General features: G+C 37.9%; 1 protein-coding gene across 2 annotated transcripts in view; it reads right to left on the bottom strand.

Moving 5' to 3' along the window:
- The window catches only part of hdac11 (histone deacetylase 11), a 38,168-nt gene extending 26,636 nt beyond the window's left edge, over positions 1–11,532 (bottom strand). Inside the window, exons 1-5 of one of the 2 annotated variants that reach the window (XM_060858264.1) lie at positions 11,326–11,532; positions 10,911–10,971; positions 10,446–10,594; positions 6,903–7,003; positions 780–896 (exon numbers count right to left, since the gene is read on the bottom strand). In XM_060858264.1, the coding sequence (XP_060714247.1) occupies positions 780–896; positions 6,903–7,003; positions 10,446–10,594; positions 10,911–10,945 (402 nt within the window). In that variant the 5' untranslated portion in view covers positions 10,946–10,971; positions 11,326–11,532. The remainder of the gene's footprint in view (positions 1–779; positions 897–6,902; positions 7,004–10,445; positions 10,595–10,910; positions 10,972–11,325) is intronic. The other variant, XM_060858265.1, reaches the window with a different exon arrangement.
- Positions 11,533–16,309: the final 4,777 nt, after the last annotated feature.

Below are 16,309 nucleotides of genomic sequence, written 5' to 3'. Positions count from 1 at the left end.
CCTGCAGATGTTCAAATCAGCCATTCCTCTCCATGCTTCTGCTAATGAGGTGGCTCTTCACTCACTATCCCACAACCAAAAGCACTTATCTACTGAATAAAATGCTGAATTGTGCCCTGTGGTGTCTTTTCTTGACCATTGACAGTACCCCCCTTGCTGCTTATGATACAACATATAAAACGCTTAGGAAGTAAAAGGCAGACCTGGCGGATGATAAACATTCATGAATGATGTGTAGTGGCTATTGTTGGCTGCAATAAAAGCACATTCTGTGATTGAAAATTAACATTTTTGTTGAATGGAACATGATCATTGATTGTATAATAACCACAGGCAAAAGTTATAAAGGGATGCACAGCACAGGGTGGCACAATCTAGTGAATTTCAAAAACACACTCTTTGCTCCTCTAACACAGGTGTTATAAGCTCATTTGTAAAGGCCATATTCATCTTCCCATGTTTAGAAAGTACTTATTATAGAAGAGCACTCAGAACAATCACTTAGCCAGATTTTCCCACTGCAAATACATGAGTACATAAATATCAAAAACAGATCAGCAGTTTGAAGAACATATTAAAATAAATTAACCATGTATATTTTCTTTGTGCTCAACACTACCATGATATTCTGCAGTCCCAGATTCCACACTCAAAGCAAAAGAAGAAGAAATTTCACACCTGTGCTGAAAAGTACAGCTTGAAACATAACACAGTATCTAAAGGTCTTAAAATCATTTTGTTCTATAGTGTATGTGTGTCAGATTCTCTGAGGGACCTACCATAATAGTGCCGCCAGTCTGTGTGCGTAACGGCCTCAGCACCTTGCGTTGCACCAAGAAGTTGGGCAGAAAAATTAGGGGCGGGATTTCCGTGATAGTCGCAACCACCAGAGACCACTGGAGACATAAAAACACACAAATATTTGCTTCCTGAAACATGTGTTTGTTATATATTGGGATATCTATGACCGCCAGATCACAGGGAACAAACAGGGAACAACTAAGTACCTGTGAGACAAGAAATAAATGTATAACAAATATGGGATGGCCTGGGAAATCCTTTCATTGGCTACTGAATATAGTGCAAAAATCACCCAGATGTTTAGCTGGTTCCCTTTTGCTTGTATCTTAACCAGATGGTAAGGTCTAGCACCATATATGCTGGATGATTTAAGGGAGGAAGGGAAAAAAGCAAAAGATCATATTTACAGATTGCATTCCAATTCCACAGAAAGACAATATTTATAACCCAATCTTCATATAAAAAGTCTATTACTGCCAACAATGTCTCTGTGCATAAAGTGAGGTTCATGAAGGCATGGCCTGCCAAGTTTGAAGTGAAAGAATCTGAGAGTCCTGCTCAGATTCCTGATCTCAACCCCACTGAACACCTGCGAAAAAAACTGGAATTCTCAAAAATCTAGTGAAAAGCCTTCACAGAAGACTTGTTATTAACAAGAAGTACCTATGGCTGTGGTGGTCAGGTATCCACAAACATTTGCCCATATATTAGTCCTGCCAGGATTTTTCAGAGGTTTTTTGTTTATTATCGTGGCCAAAAATGCTTGATTTTGCTGTTAAACTTTGTATTTTTTGCAGAACACTCCCTAAACTGCAAGCACAAGACTCTTCTTTTAAACTATTACCCTTAAAGGCACACATAAATATTACTTATGATAGCTGTACTCATGTTCAATGCATATACAGTATCTCACAAAAATGAGTACATCCCTCACATTTCAGCAACCATTTAAGTATATCTTCTCAAGAGACAATATTATAGAAATTAAATTTGGATATATTTTAGAGTAGTACTGTAAGTGCACTGCTTGTATAGATTTACTGTCTATTACTTAACATACAGCCATTTTTGTCAAAATAGCTGGCAACAAAGTGAGTAAGCCCAAAGACAACTTGTCCAAGAGCATGAATTAGTAGAACGATGTCCTGTGGTCTGATAAGACAAAGATAAACTTGTTTGACTCAGATGGTGTCCAGCATATGTGGTGACACCCTGCTGAGGAATACCAGGAAAATTGTGTCTTGCCTATAGTTAAGCATGGTAGTGGTCGCATCGTGGTCTGTAGCTACATGAGTGCTGCTGGTACTGGGGAGCTGTGCTTTATTGAGGGAAACATGGATTCAAATATGTACTGTAACATTCTGAAGCAGAACATGATGCCCTCCCTTCAGAAACTGGGCTGAACTGCAGATTTCCAACATGATAATGACCCCAAACAAACCACCAAGATGACAATTGCCTTGCTGAGGAAGCTGAAGGTGAAGGTGATGGAGTGGCCATGTATGTCTCCAGACCTGAACTCTATTGGTCACCCTGTGGGGCATCCTCAAGCAGAAGGTGGAGAAGCACCATGTTTATAACATCTAGCATCTCTGTGATGTCATTATGGAGAAGTGGAAGAGGATCCCAGCACAACATCCTTTGCAACTCTGGTGAATTCCATGCCCAGGAGGATTAAGGCAGTGGTTGACAACAATAGTGCACACACAAAATATTGACACTTTGGACACAGTTATGACACGTTCACTTAGTGTGTACTCACTTTTGTTGCCAGATATTTAGACAATAATGACTGTCTGTTTAGTTATTTTTAGAGGACAGTAAATCTATACTGCAATACAAGCAGCACATTGGCTACTCTAAAGTATATCCAATTTTTATTACTATAGTTTTGTCCCTTGAGAACATATAATAAAATGGTTGCTGAAATGTGAGGGGTGTACTCACTTTTGTGAGATACTGTAAATATGCAAAAGAGCTTTGGCTGAATGCATGTTGTAATGATATGTGATGCGACTTGGCCAAACTTTGCAAAACATCTGCTGTAATATTGAAAAATGACAAGTTCCTCAACATCACGAAATCCTGGAGGGACTGTATAATGTATTAATCTATCACATTCATCAAAGACTGACATTTACTTCATGAGAAAAACAGGCAGCACCGGCAAGGTAAGAAATCAGTCTAAATAAAACATTTTCAACATTCATCTTTTCTTAAGTTGAGATGTAAAGGTGTATTACTGGCAGAAAAACCTTCAATCAAAACAAGTCATTTTTTCTGTTGTTCAGGATTCACTGTGATACCTGATGGGTTTTCCCAGACCTCTACACAAATCATACCATTTATATTTAATATTGTGGGCTTAGTTTCCCAAAAACATTGTAGTGTTAAGATTAGGGTCATTTAAAGCACTTGTTTATGCTACCAGCTTGAGATGAACACACAATACTTTGGAAGAACTTGTCTGAACAGTTTGCTGTATGGAGTTACTGAGAAAAAATATTAAAGTACTCTATATGGCCAAAGGGATGTGGACAGCTGACCATCATGTGCATATTTGCATATATACCCTGACCTCAACCCAACTGAACACTATTGGGATGAATTAGAACACTGACCAGGACTCCTTACACAGCATCCATGCCTGTTATTATAAACAGCAGTTGGGGATTAAATCTGAAATGGGATAAACCTTTGGCCATATAGTGTATGTTTCACAGCACTAGAACAGAGTAAAGCATATAGCACAGTGGTATGAAAAAGTGTTTGCCCCTTCCTGATTTTTTATTATTAGTTTTGCACGTTTGTCACACTTTAATGTTTCAGATCATCAAACAAATTTAAATATTAGTCAAAGATAACACAAATAAACACAACATGCAGTTTTTTAAATTAAAGTTTTTATTATCAAGGGAAAACAAAATCCAAACCCATGGCCCTGTGTGAAAAAGTGTTAGCTCCCCCTTTTAAAACATAACTTGCCTGTGGTTTATCACACCCGAGTTCAATTTCTCTAGCCACACTCAGGCCTGATTACTGCCACACCTGTTCGCAATCATGAAATCACTTAAATAAGACCTGACTGACAAAGTGAAGTAACCAAAAGATCCTCAAAAGCTAGCGATCATCCGAAGAGCCAAAGAAACTCAGGAACAAATGAGAAAGAACATAATTGAGATCTAGTCTGGAAAAGGTTATAAAGCCATTTCTAAAGCTTTGGGACTCCAGTGAGAGCCATTATCCACAAATGGGGAAAACATGGAACAGTGGTGAACCTTCCCAGTAATGGCTGGCCTACCCCAAGAGCACAGCGACGACTTATCCGAGATGTCACAAAAGACCCCACAACAACAACCGAAGAACAGGCCTCACTTGCCCCAGTTGGTCAGTGTTCATGACTCCACCATAAGAAAGAGACTGGGCAAAAAATGGCCTGATTCAACTTGGAGTTCCAAGACAGAAACCACTGCTGAGCAAAAAGAACATAAAGGCTTGACTCATATTTGCCAAAAAACCTCTTGATGATCCCCAAGACTTTTGGGAAAGTACTCTGTGGAATGATGAGACAAATGTTGAACTTTTTGAAAGGTGTGTGTCCCATTACATCTGGCATAAAATTAATATTGCATTTCAGAAAAAGAACATCATACCAACAGTAAAATATGGTGATGGTAGTGTGATGGTCTGGGGCTGTTTTGCTGCTTCAGGACCTGGAAGACTTGCTGTGATAAATGGAACCATGAATTCTGCTGTCTACCAAAAAATCCTACAGGACAATGTGCGGCCTTCTGTTTGTGACCTCAAGCTGAAGCAAACTTGGGTTCTGCAGCAGGACAATGATCCAAAACACACCAGCAAGTCCACCTCTGCATGGCTGAAGAAAAACAAAATGAAAACTTTGGAGTGGCCTAGTCAAAGTCCTGACCTGAATTTTACTGACCTTAAAAAGGCGGTTCATGTTCAAAAACCCTCCAATGTGGCTGAATTACAACAATTCTGCAAAGATGAGTTGAACCAAATTCCTCGACAGCGCTGTAACAGACTCATCGCAAGTTATCGCAAATACTTGATTGTAGTTCTTGCTGCTAAGGGCGGCCGAACCAGTTATTAGGTTTAGGGGACGAGCACTTTTTCACACAGGGCCATATAGGTTTGGATTTGGTTTTCCCTCAATAATAGAAACCTTCCTTTTAAAAAACTGCATTTTGTGTTTACTTCTGTTATATTTGACTAATATTTAAATTTGTTTGATGATCTGAAACATCAAAATGTGACAAACGTGCAAAAGAATAAAAAAAACAGGAAGGGGAAAAACACTTTTTCACACCAATATATGCATGTATGTCTGTGTGTGTGTGTGTGTTATATATATGTATATACACATATATACATATATAAACACACACACACACACACATACATATATATATATATATATACACACATGTCTGTAGTAGAACTGATATACCTCTCTCGAGCCCTCCAAGATATCGTTCTGCATGCAGAAAGAGAATAAATACACAGAAGCATTTTTAAGGGTGACGAAATCTGTCCAATTTATAGAACTGATACTTCCTAACTGAACAAAAGTTGTCCATCATCTGAGAACTCATGGTGCTGAACGGTAAGATTTGGGGTGGAAAACACATTTCAGCTCAGTGGTAATTCCCCAGTACTCTGTTGTCAATGCATGCTCGGATCACGGAGAGCAACGGGTATTCACACTGCCCCGAGTCATGCATAAGTAAACACAGGCAGAGGCCAGGCTGCATACTGACCTGAACGTGTGCATGCTGAGCATTAGGGAGTCTGTTAACTTAGCCTTCTTACAGAGTTGATAAAGAACTTGACACATGCTTTAAAAAAAGGGGGATGACCTAATTGATCTGGAAGGGAACATGGGAACGAGTGGTCCTTGGAGTACGTTTAATCAATTACGCTTTTTGTCTGTTAGTGTGTCAGAGTCAGAAGGAAATGTCAATCCCAAAAGAAGGGTAATTGGTAATTTTCTATTTATTTCTCATGAAGTAGAAGGAGTTGTTGATGTGAGAGCTGGGAGGTGGCTTTATGGCCTGTAACACTTGGACACTTCACTGAAATACAGTTTGTCACATCAGATATAAATGTGTTAGAAAGTAAAATTTACCATTTTTGTGAATCATTTATACATAACATTTTATATCAGGCCACATAACCTGGCTTTAGGGTGGTTCTTCGGCCAGAATGTGAGAAGAATTTAACTATTAAAATATTCATCAACTTTAAAAGCTAATATAGCAATGAAAGGAAAAATCATTGTTTTTTTCCTTAATATGAAACCCAGCTGCCAGTTGCACCAGTTGAATTTAAGCCAACATGCAAAGCCCTAAGTCATAGCTAGGAGCGAGCAATAAAGTGATCATGGATTAAATGTAGGGTACTGCTCCTCATTATAAGCCAATCAGATGATGCTTTGAAATAAAATGGAAAAACAATCATCTCAGTTATTTGTACTTTATACTAGCATGTGCTTGTTTGCTTCTGCTTCTTGGGCTCTCAACAAATATAAACAGCATTTCAAAAGCTAAAGCACAGAAATGATATAGAACTAAATGTCTGTAAACTTTGTCTGCATTTAAAGACGCTGAATGAAAGAACAACAATTACATTCATGGGAAATGTCACTGTCAACATCTCCGTCTGATCAAAGCCATTTTGCATTACCAGAGGAAAACGCTTTCTAACGCATGAGCAGGTTTTCCCTCTGGTTTAGATGTTACAGACAGTGTACTTCAGAGAGCTCTGCATATCCCGTGATCATTGATTATAATTTCACACATGATGAAAATGCTATTTAACATAATACAGAGAAAACTAATTTATAAAAATAGATTTCTGGATTAATGCAGAAAAATGGTCTTTTCATTCTTGGTGATACCAATCGTTTTCTTTTTAGTTGTTTCTTATCTGAAATGCAGTCATATTAAATAAATCTAGCTTATGATGAAGGTGCAACTGGCTGCTGATTACAAGAGGAATCATGAGGGCTGGAGAAGAAGCCTTTTATTTCTCAGCAAGTGACAAAGAGTGTAATGACTGGAACAAAGGCAGGGAAATACCTTGAGTCTGCTGAGGTAGCGTTTGGTATGAACCACCAAGAGATCTTCCTCACTGGCCTCCCTCGCTGCAACAATGGTCTCATCTGTGATGAACTGCTCCTCTGTGTGCAAACAGATGTAAAACATTAGTAAACGCAGCACTGTCACAAGTTGTGAGTGCATGTGGTCTTTTGTTTGCACATGTTTTTCCTCATCAGGTTTGTTGGTTGTCTGCTGATCTTGATTCCATACCTCGGTAGTATAACCTGCTTGCATTCTGCAAACAATGAACACTGGACTTAAACATTACATGATAATAAGCATACCTATTTACACCATCCTCTTTCTCTTTACTCCCTCCCCTAATGCTCTCTCTCTCATGCTACACAAGCTACTTCTGAGAAACCAGTGAGCCCGACTTCTGAGAGCCCCATAATCCTGACTCCTGAGAGACCAGTGAGCCCGACTTCTGAGAGCCCCATAATCCTGACTCCTGAGAAACCAGTTAGCCCGACTTCTGAGAGCCCCATAATCCTGACTCCTGAGAAACCAGTTAGCCCGACTTCTGAGAGCCCCATAAACCTGACTCCTAAGAAACCAGTGAGCCTGACTTCTGAGAGCCCCATAATCCTGACTCCTGGGAGACCAGTGAGCCCAGCTTCTGAGAGCCCCATAATCCTGACCCCTGGGAGACCAGTGAGCCCGACTTCTGAGAGCCCCATAATCCTGACTCCTGAAAGACCAGTGAGCCCAGCTTCTGAGAGCCCCATAATCCTTACTCCTATGAGACCAGTGAGTCCGACTTCTGAGAGCCCCATAATCCCAAGGTCCATAGTCATGACCTTGAATCCCAGGTCCACCAAGAGTCCACTGCTGGGCCCTTGAGCATGGCCCTTAAACCTTAGTTGCTCAGTTGATAAAATGTAAGTCGTTCTGGATAAGGGCATCTGCCAAATGCATAAATGAAATGGCTTTGGACTGCATTTGCCACAAACAGTTTTGAAATTAATTTTCTATCAGTAAACATTTGATAACTTAAGACATTTGATAAGATAAACTTTATGTTATGACTATAATTAATTTCCTGGTTATGCATTTGCACTATGTATTTGACCATATAGTAGACAATGTTTTTTAATGATCTTATTTGTTTATATAGAACCACAGAAGTTACAGAAGATATTTGCATGTTACCCCAAAAGACAAAATAATGACAATTTACACTGATCATACTGTTTAAACTTTACACCCCCAAGGATCTTAATGTATCAGATTGCCTTGAGCATCATGAGCATCAGTAAATGTTTTCACCTTTTGTAACAGTTGTGTTAGAGTCCCTAAATTGTCCTCAATGTAAAACCTAGGATTTCTAAATCTTACAACTGCTGTTAGATGATGTGCACTAGGTGATCAGAAAGAAAAAAAAAGCACTAGGCCCAGACGGTGTGAAAACCTGTGCTGACCAGCTGGCCCCCATCTTCACATACATCTACAACAGATCACTCGACTGTGTGAAGTCCCTGTCTGCTTCAAATGCTCAACCATCATCCCCGTCCCAAAGAAACTCAAGATAAGAGGACTTAACAACTACAGACCTGTGGCACTGTCATAAAGTCATTCAAAAAAACTGGTTCTGGCTTGTCTTAAAGACTTCACTGGAACCTTACTGGACACCTTGCAGTTTGCTTATCAAGTAAACAGGTCTGTGGATGATGCAGTAAACCTGGGACTGAATTACATCCTGCAACACCTAAATATATTAGGGACTTATGAGAGGATCCTGTTTGTAGGCTTCAGTTTGGCCTTTAACAGCAGATAGGCAGCAGCTAGTGAGACAGGGGAAATTCATGTCAAACAGCCACTGCAACAACACTGGCACCCCTTAAGGTCCCTGTACACCAACAACTGCACTTCTAATGACCCCCCTGTCAAGCCCCTGATGTTTGTGAACGACACTACAGTCATCGGCCTCATCAAGGACGAAGATGAGTCTGCCTACAGACAGAAGGTTAAAAAGCTGGCTGTGTGGTGCAGTCACAACAACTTGGAGCTCAATATGCTCAAAAAAATTGGAAATGATAGTGGACTTCAAGAGAAACCCCCCTGCACTCCCCCCACTCACCACCATGGACAGCACTGTGGATGCAGTGAAGGCATTTAAGTTCCTGGGCTCTACCATCTCCTAGGACCTGAAGTGGGACACTCACATTAACACCATTGTAAAAAAGGCTCATCAAAGGATGTACTTCCTTAACCAGTTGAGAAAGTTTAACCTGCCACAGGAGCTGCTGAAACAGTTCTACTTAGTTGTCATCGAGTCATTTCTGTGCACACCAATAACTGTCTGGTTTGGCTTAGCTACAAAATCGACAAAGTTTGATGTTTGCTTGACAAAGCAAGTAGTCATCACCTGCTGTGGATAGAAAGGACGCCAATAATTTTGGAGGCAAAAGGAACTATAGGGTGCCAATAATTCTGGAGGTGAGTGGATACGAGCGTGTGATGTTGCCAGAACACCAGTAATCCACTTCTCCTCAATGCGTCAAACTCTTTGGTATGTCACGCATGTATGTTGCAAAATGTCACAATTCCACTCATTTTGGTAGTTGGTGTGCACATGACTTCACCATAGCACACGTCATTCAGTTCTCCTCACTGTGCTGAGCGTTTTGATATGTCACACTCTATGTTGTGGTAATTTATAATTTTGCTTATTTTGGGGGTTTGCGTGCATGTGACGTCATCAGAATATATGTGACACAATTCCCTCTCATTGTGCTGAGTGTTTTGATATGTCACACTCTATGCTGTGGTCATTTTTTATTTTGCTTATTCTGAGGGGGCGGGGCTGCATGTGATGTCACGTGTCGTCATCTGAATACCCGTGACGCAGTTCCCCTCACTGTGCTTGGTGTTTTTATATGTCAAATGTCCATGTTGTCTAAATTTTTTGATTTTGCTTATTTGGGCAACGTGGTGCCATGTAACGTCTACCAGAATACTAATTAGGGTGCCAATACTTTTGAAGCTGAGTGGCTAGGAGAACAGTGTCTGTGTATGAGCAGGAAAACCAGAAGGCCTGTCGATGCCCGAAATTAAAACTTCTTAAAACGTCCAGAGTAATGACCTAAAGGAGCTGGCCGATTTCGGTGTAAGTAGATGGAAAGCTTGCTGAGTAATTAACCTATATATATTTTTTTTCATTTTTATCTTATTTTTATTGTCTGTAAAACAAATTTATTGCATACATGGCAAAAAAACTCCTTCTGATTAAAATGTTTTTTCTTTGCCAGAGCTGCTTGAGTTGTAGAAAATGAATCTAACTAGTTATGAGAATTCAACAGTGCTATGGTCTAAGCGATGTTATTACTACTATGTATTCAAATGTATTATTAAGGTAAATTAAATCCTTTAGGGATTACGGATGATGGACATGAAGAAAGATGACTTCCAATAAACATCTCAATAAACCTGTCTCCAGCACTTGGCTGACGAACAATACCATAGAGTTTAGCAATAACACCACTCACTACTGATACAAATAGTTATCTTTAGTGAAATTACCTTTTAAGAAGTGGATGACTTTGCCCCATTTACCAGCATCAAACGGATGGAGTTTCTCCAGACCCAAAAAGGTGATGTTATATGTAGGTGAGTAAACAATTGGCAGACATGTTGTTGGGACCTGTGCATACAGCTCCGTCTGGTGTGAGCTGGAGAAAAGACAAAGAAATAAACAACAATTTATCTTACACACTGTGTCAATAACATGTAATTGCGGCTTATTAATCAGTTTATTATTGTGATTCATTTGATGTCAGATCTAAACTGAATAAAGACGTTTCACATTTTACATCAACAATAACAAGCACAATCATTTTACAATAAAATCTGCTTTAAAAAAAAAAAAAAAGAAAAAAAATACTGTGCACTTTACTATGTTTTACTATCAAAGTTAATTATATTGGTAAATATAATTTAATGGCATGTTGGGATTTCCAGTAGTTTTGTATGTTTTTAATTACATACCCTTTTTTTCCTTCTGAAATGTCTTCGCTAGACATGTCGACCACAGCATCCCAGATTTCAACTTAAATTATGGATTTAAAAAAAAAAAACAATAAAACAGACAGTCAGTGCAGTAATGCATGCGGTCTAACTGGCACACATAAGACAATAATAATGAATGCAGCCTTTCTTCTTTGCATCCTCACAGGATTGAAAAGGGAATAACTACATTTCCCACAACCCACTGCGGTTCTCACGCAAGCGCAGTAGGAATTTATGAGACGCAACGCTTCGTGCTTTTGGAAATATTTACCTTTAAGCATTTCCACTCGGAATTTTCTAACTAAATGCAATGGGCTTGCTGTATATTGTATTTATTAAGAATGTATTTACAGAGAATCTATGTGATAATGTCTCACCTGGAGACACGACTCACCTGCTGGACATTTTATATGGTTCTTTATTTCTAGGGTCAGCTATATTTGCGTCGTCTAGTCGTTTATTATACAAAGGATATACGCTGACATCTTCTAAAAGGTCTGTTCATTCTGTATTCACAAGCCCAAATGTTCCCAAAAAAAACTGCCAGTTAGATTTCTCGCTCGGTTCCACTTCGCTTTTCCTGCTTTTCGGCTTCCCTTTACGTCTCCTCATGACGTCATATGTCACTAACCGGATAGGACCAAAACTATTTAAAGACCCGTGAGAAGTTCCCTAAAACCACACGAGAAAAGAAGACAGAATGAAATTATAGGAGAATATTGGTGATATGAATACAAACAGAAAAACGCTGTTACTAAAGATTACTTCTGAAATCACTCTTTGCTTCTGTACGCTTTCTTTTGCTGCGGAATTGTTTGTAAACATCTTTATTGTTTACATTATTTTGGAGTATGAGGTGTTCTGAGAGTTGGCCACGCCCACCAATTAAAGAAGGCGAGTCGGTTGTTATCTTGTTGGAACAAACAAATCACTCAGTGACAGGAATACTGTATTGTTTTTGTATTAGAAACTAACAGGGGAAAAAAAACAGAAAAACAACATGATTAACTACAGAATAAACATTTTGAAAATATATCTAGGTAACAAGGATAAAGCAGGTTTCTTATTCACCAGCTTTTGATATTTTTTCCACTTTCTGCCTAAACTCCCCTCTCTGTTTGGGTAGTGGATTATTTATAGCACAAGCACACTGACGTGTTAGTGTGGTGCAGGATGAGTGAATCAGCCACAACATCGTTGTTGTCACTGTAGGTTTGAGAAAGGCCAATATCCAAAAACATCCTTCCAACCCCTACCTATGAGGTAACTCTGAATCAGCCCTCTCATTAAGTTATAAATATTCTGTTCACTTCATAGGTCAAGTGGAAATAACAGCTATCACATCATAAAGTGTTTAGAGCTCATTGGTTTAAATCAGAAGTCTCCAGTCTTACCAGAACGTGCTAATGTGGGTGCAGGTTTTCATTCCAACAAAGCAGATGTAAGACCTGCACCCTTTACTTATATTTGACAGCCCTGGTTTAAACATTTAACATTTTTATTAGCATAATTAATGTATTCAGAAAGCTCAGAATACAAAGTGGACTCTGTCTGTATGCTTGTTTTTTTGAGCAAAAAGATCCCATAGCATAGCCTTAGCGGAACCAGGGAATGTTATTAAATTAATTAAGGGTGCTAACAATTTTCACTTGCTTTCATGGTAGATATAAATGACTGCATAACTTAACTTACTTGATACCTTGGCATTAAAAATGTTCACTGCCTTCAACTTGAATAGAAGTGGCTCTAGCTGCCACATCCACTGTCTCGTTATTGATTGCATACTGCTTACCAGTTCATGTATGTTGCTTTCATTTCTACATTATTTTGAAATTAAAACAGAAAAATAAGCAAATAGCATTTCATTTGATTAGTTTTTTCTTGGCAAATTATTGTAATCATTAATTTTCTTATAAAGTTGTATTTAAAAGAATATATTGACTTATGATTATTGCAAATATAAAAATACAAAATATAAAATATGCATAATGATAATGAATCATTAATCAGACCTGTTTGTATTATTTATTGCTTTAAAACATTTTTTAAATAAAAGCATAAATGAACGCATACAATATAGACAGACCCTTACTTCAGACATGTACTGTATAATGAATTCATTATAATTGAATTCTAGTTAATACTTGATTAACTATAGTATCTATACCAACCTTGGCAAGAATCAGTAAACTTAGAAGGCTTTTGTCTGGTTGTTTATTTTATCACATTTTTCTTTTCCGTCACTTTTACTGTACCAAAGACAGACCTTAATCCTTCAAACTAGTCAATTCTGCATTACATTTGTCACTTAGCCTCCACTCACGAATAACTGCAACTTGTGTCCTGGGTGTTAATCCCACAGCAACAGGAATTGAAATAATAACATAATCCCTGCTAAAACCTACAATATATATGATTGCTATGTCAGTAAGCTCAGGACTAATCCTGGACCAGTTTGAAAAGCTCACTGATTGGGTCTTCAAAAGTGCCGTCAGGATTTAGTCCTGCAGTAGCCAAAGACTTTAAACAACATTCAAACTCTCAGAATGCTGATATCAAGCTTTATTTTTCCTTGCTGCAGTGGTGGTACCATCAAGGCTTTACCTTTTGTTTTTCACCTGGAAACAAAAGTAGAGTATCCCTTTAAAAATAAATGTCACAAAATTGAAGCTTAAGGATTACTATTGTAATATTAAAGCTTTATTCTAAAATCTATAATATATAATATAATTTTTACAAATAGCTAAAAAAAACAAGACAACGATAAGTACAAGTACAGTTTGGTGCCTTTATTTTTGAGAGAAAACACCAGATACTCACTGAGATAAATATTGCCACATTGAGATAAATAAAATATTTTCACATTAAATTTGTCATGTAGCTATCATGTTGGTTAAGCCAAAAGGGCTGGTTATTTTCACTGTAAATTGTTACTTATGTTTGTTATTCACAGCTGTACATGAAGTATTTAATATTAATGTGAAGATGCAAATAAAGAGACATTACTGTGAAACAAATGGAAAAAGCACAAAACTTACAGGATCAATAAGACCAAAACTATCTATTAATTAATAAATGATTTAAACACTCACTTATACAACTGCATCCAGCTCTCCTTCATTATGTTGCATTAATTCTATTCTGCATTTTGAGTGCTGTGTGTGTTTTCATCATGGATAACATATAAAATATATACATGTAAAATATACATGTTTAAAAAGAATAGTGTCATTTTGAGAGACAGAAGATTGTGTAGATTGAGAGTGGCTTGTTGATGTGAGACAATGCTGCAATCACCAATCCAGTGTGAAATCAGCAAGGCCATGAGCTGTGTAATTGCTTGTCAAGTTAAATGTAACTGGCTCCTTCATGTGATGAGGAAGCAAAAGTAAGTCATACACCTGGCATCACAGAATCCCACGATACTTTGCCTGTCACCATCTTTACACTGATGAACACAGAATCTTTCTGGCCTTTATATGATGTCTGTGTTGAGTAAATCTGGTCCCTGTAATCCGGTTTCACTTGATTTACTGTATTTTTGTGCTTTGTCACAGCAAATCTCTATCTTCAGGAAGTAGAATGTTCAAAGACAGAGCTCTTGATAACAGCATGGAGGCTGAATATTTGCTGGTGCCTTGGCATTGAATATCTTAGAAATATCTAGAAACAGCTGTTCAGAGATCTTCTGTGCTGACTGCACAGCGACACCATGGGTTGCTGTCAGATTTAAACACTGATTCAAAGCTGATTTTAAACCAAGTGCCACAGCCTAAACAATCTGTTGATTATAAACATTTATGCACAATTTTGATTGAAAAGTAGAGTAAGATGCCAAGAAAGCAGGCTGAGTCTCTTTCTAGACATGGCTGAACTGAAACCACTGATGCTGGATCTGATGCCAATGATCTGACTGCCGAACTGCGACTTCATCAACGCCCAGAAATTAAACTGAAGCAGTCGTTACCAGCTCACATGCACCAATGGATACACTAAGCATTGGATACACTAAGCAGTGACAGTGCTTCTGTGTAAACACAAAGAAAAAGGTTAACAAAAAAGATTTTAAAGAGCATTTTATGTTGTATGCCACATCTAGGCTCTGGAAAAAATGGAAAAATAATGCAAAGAGCAAAGTTATTTAATGATAAATGGTAATTAGCAATATTTTGTTAATTGTTACTTCTATTCTAATAATAATAATAATAATAATAATAATAATAATAATAATAATAATAATGATGATAATTATGCATTGTAAGTGAAATCTTGTCAGAAAAGGTATTTGCTGCCTGAGATGGGTTACGCCATTTGTTCTTAGATAATATTTTTGTAGAAAAAAGTAAAGTTTAATTATTACAGGTGCCAAGTTTCACCACAGTATGTTCAACCAAACTTTAGCCAGTTATTTGTTGATATTAGGTGGCTAGCTCCTTCTGTAGTATGTGTGCTGTTTTGATGTTGCAGAATGAACAAAGATACGCCAACTCTTTCATCCTGTATCTGAATGCAATCAAAAATCAATAAAGTTGAGAGACACGAAGAGGAAAGAAATGAAAGGAAAGAAAGTCATTTTGGCAGTTCGGAGTTATAAGTCCATTCAATATCAATATATGAAAGACTTTTCATAGAGGGCAGACAAACAGTACATTTACACAGGCTGTGTGGACAAAACAACGAAAGGCACAGGAGCTGAAGAAACCAAGGTTACCAAGGGCAGTTTTGTGAAAACTGAGATAAAACTTGGCTATATCTTTTGTTTACAGTTGTGCTCAAAAGTTTGCATACCTTTGAAGAATTTACAAAATGTGTACCATTTATTTTATTTATTTGTACGATTTACGTCTTAAGTAAATATGCATGGCATAACAGAATGGAACAATTAAACAAAACCTTTAGTTCTTAATATCATTTATTGCCCCCTTTTAAACCAATGAGCCCATCAATGATGGCATGCAGACTTTTGTAATAATTGTGCATGAGGTCCTTCATTCTCTCAAGTGGTATAGCTGCCTATTCTACTTGGCAAAATCGTTTTGAAATTTTAAATTTCATTTTAAATTTCATTATCATTTTAAAATGCCTCCACTTCCTGTAAATACTTTGGTTATCTTGCACAAACTTCATGTTTGAGATCTCCCTAGTGGCTCAATGATATTGAGGTCAGGTGACAGTGATGGCCATTCCAGAACCGCCACCTTTTTCTGCTTGCCTTTAGCTTTGAATCACTGTCAAGGAACATCCAAGAGCACCCCATGCTGTAGAATGCAAATTGTTTGGCAGTATTTTGTGAAAACAAAAGATGAATGCACTCATCTTGACATAAATTTTTATTAACTTTCCTGTGCCACTGGAGCTCTAAGGACCTTAGGACAAAA

The sequence above is a fragment of the Tachysurus vachellii genome, chromosome 22, assembly GCF_030014155.1.
Source record: "Tachysurus vachellii isolate PV-2020 chromosome 22, HZAU_Pvac_v1, whole genome shotgun sequence".
In the NCBI taxonomy this organism is placed as follows: Eukaryota; Metazoa; Chordata; class Actinopteri; order Siluriformes; family Bagridae; genus Tachysurus; species Tachysurus vachellii.
Note: the sequence above shows the minus strand (reverse complement) of the source record. Positions and strands in the feature narration are given on the sequence as shown.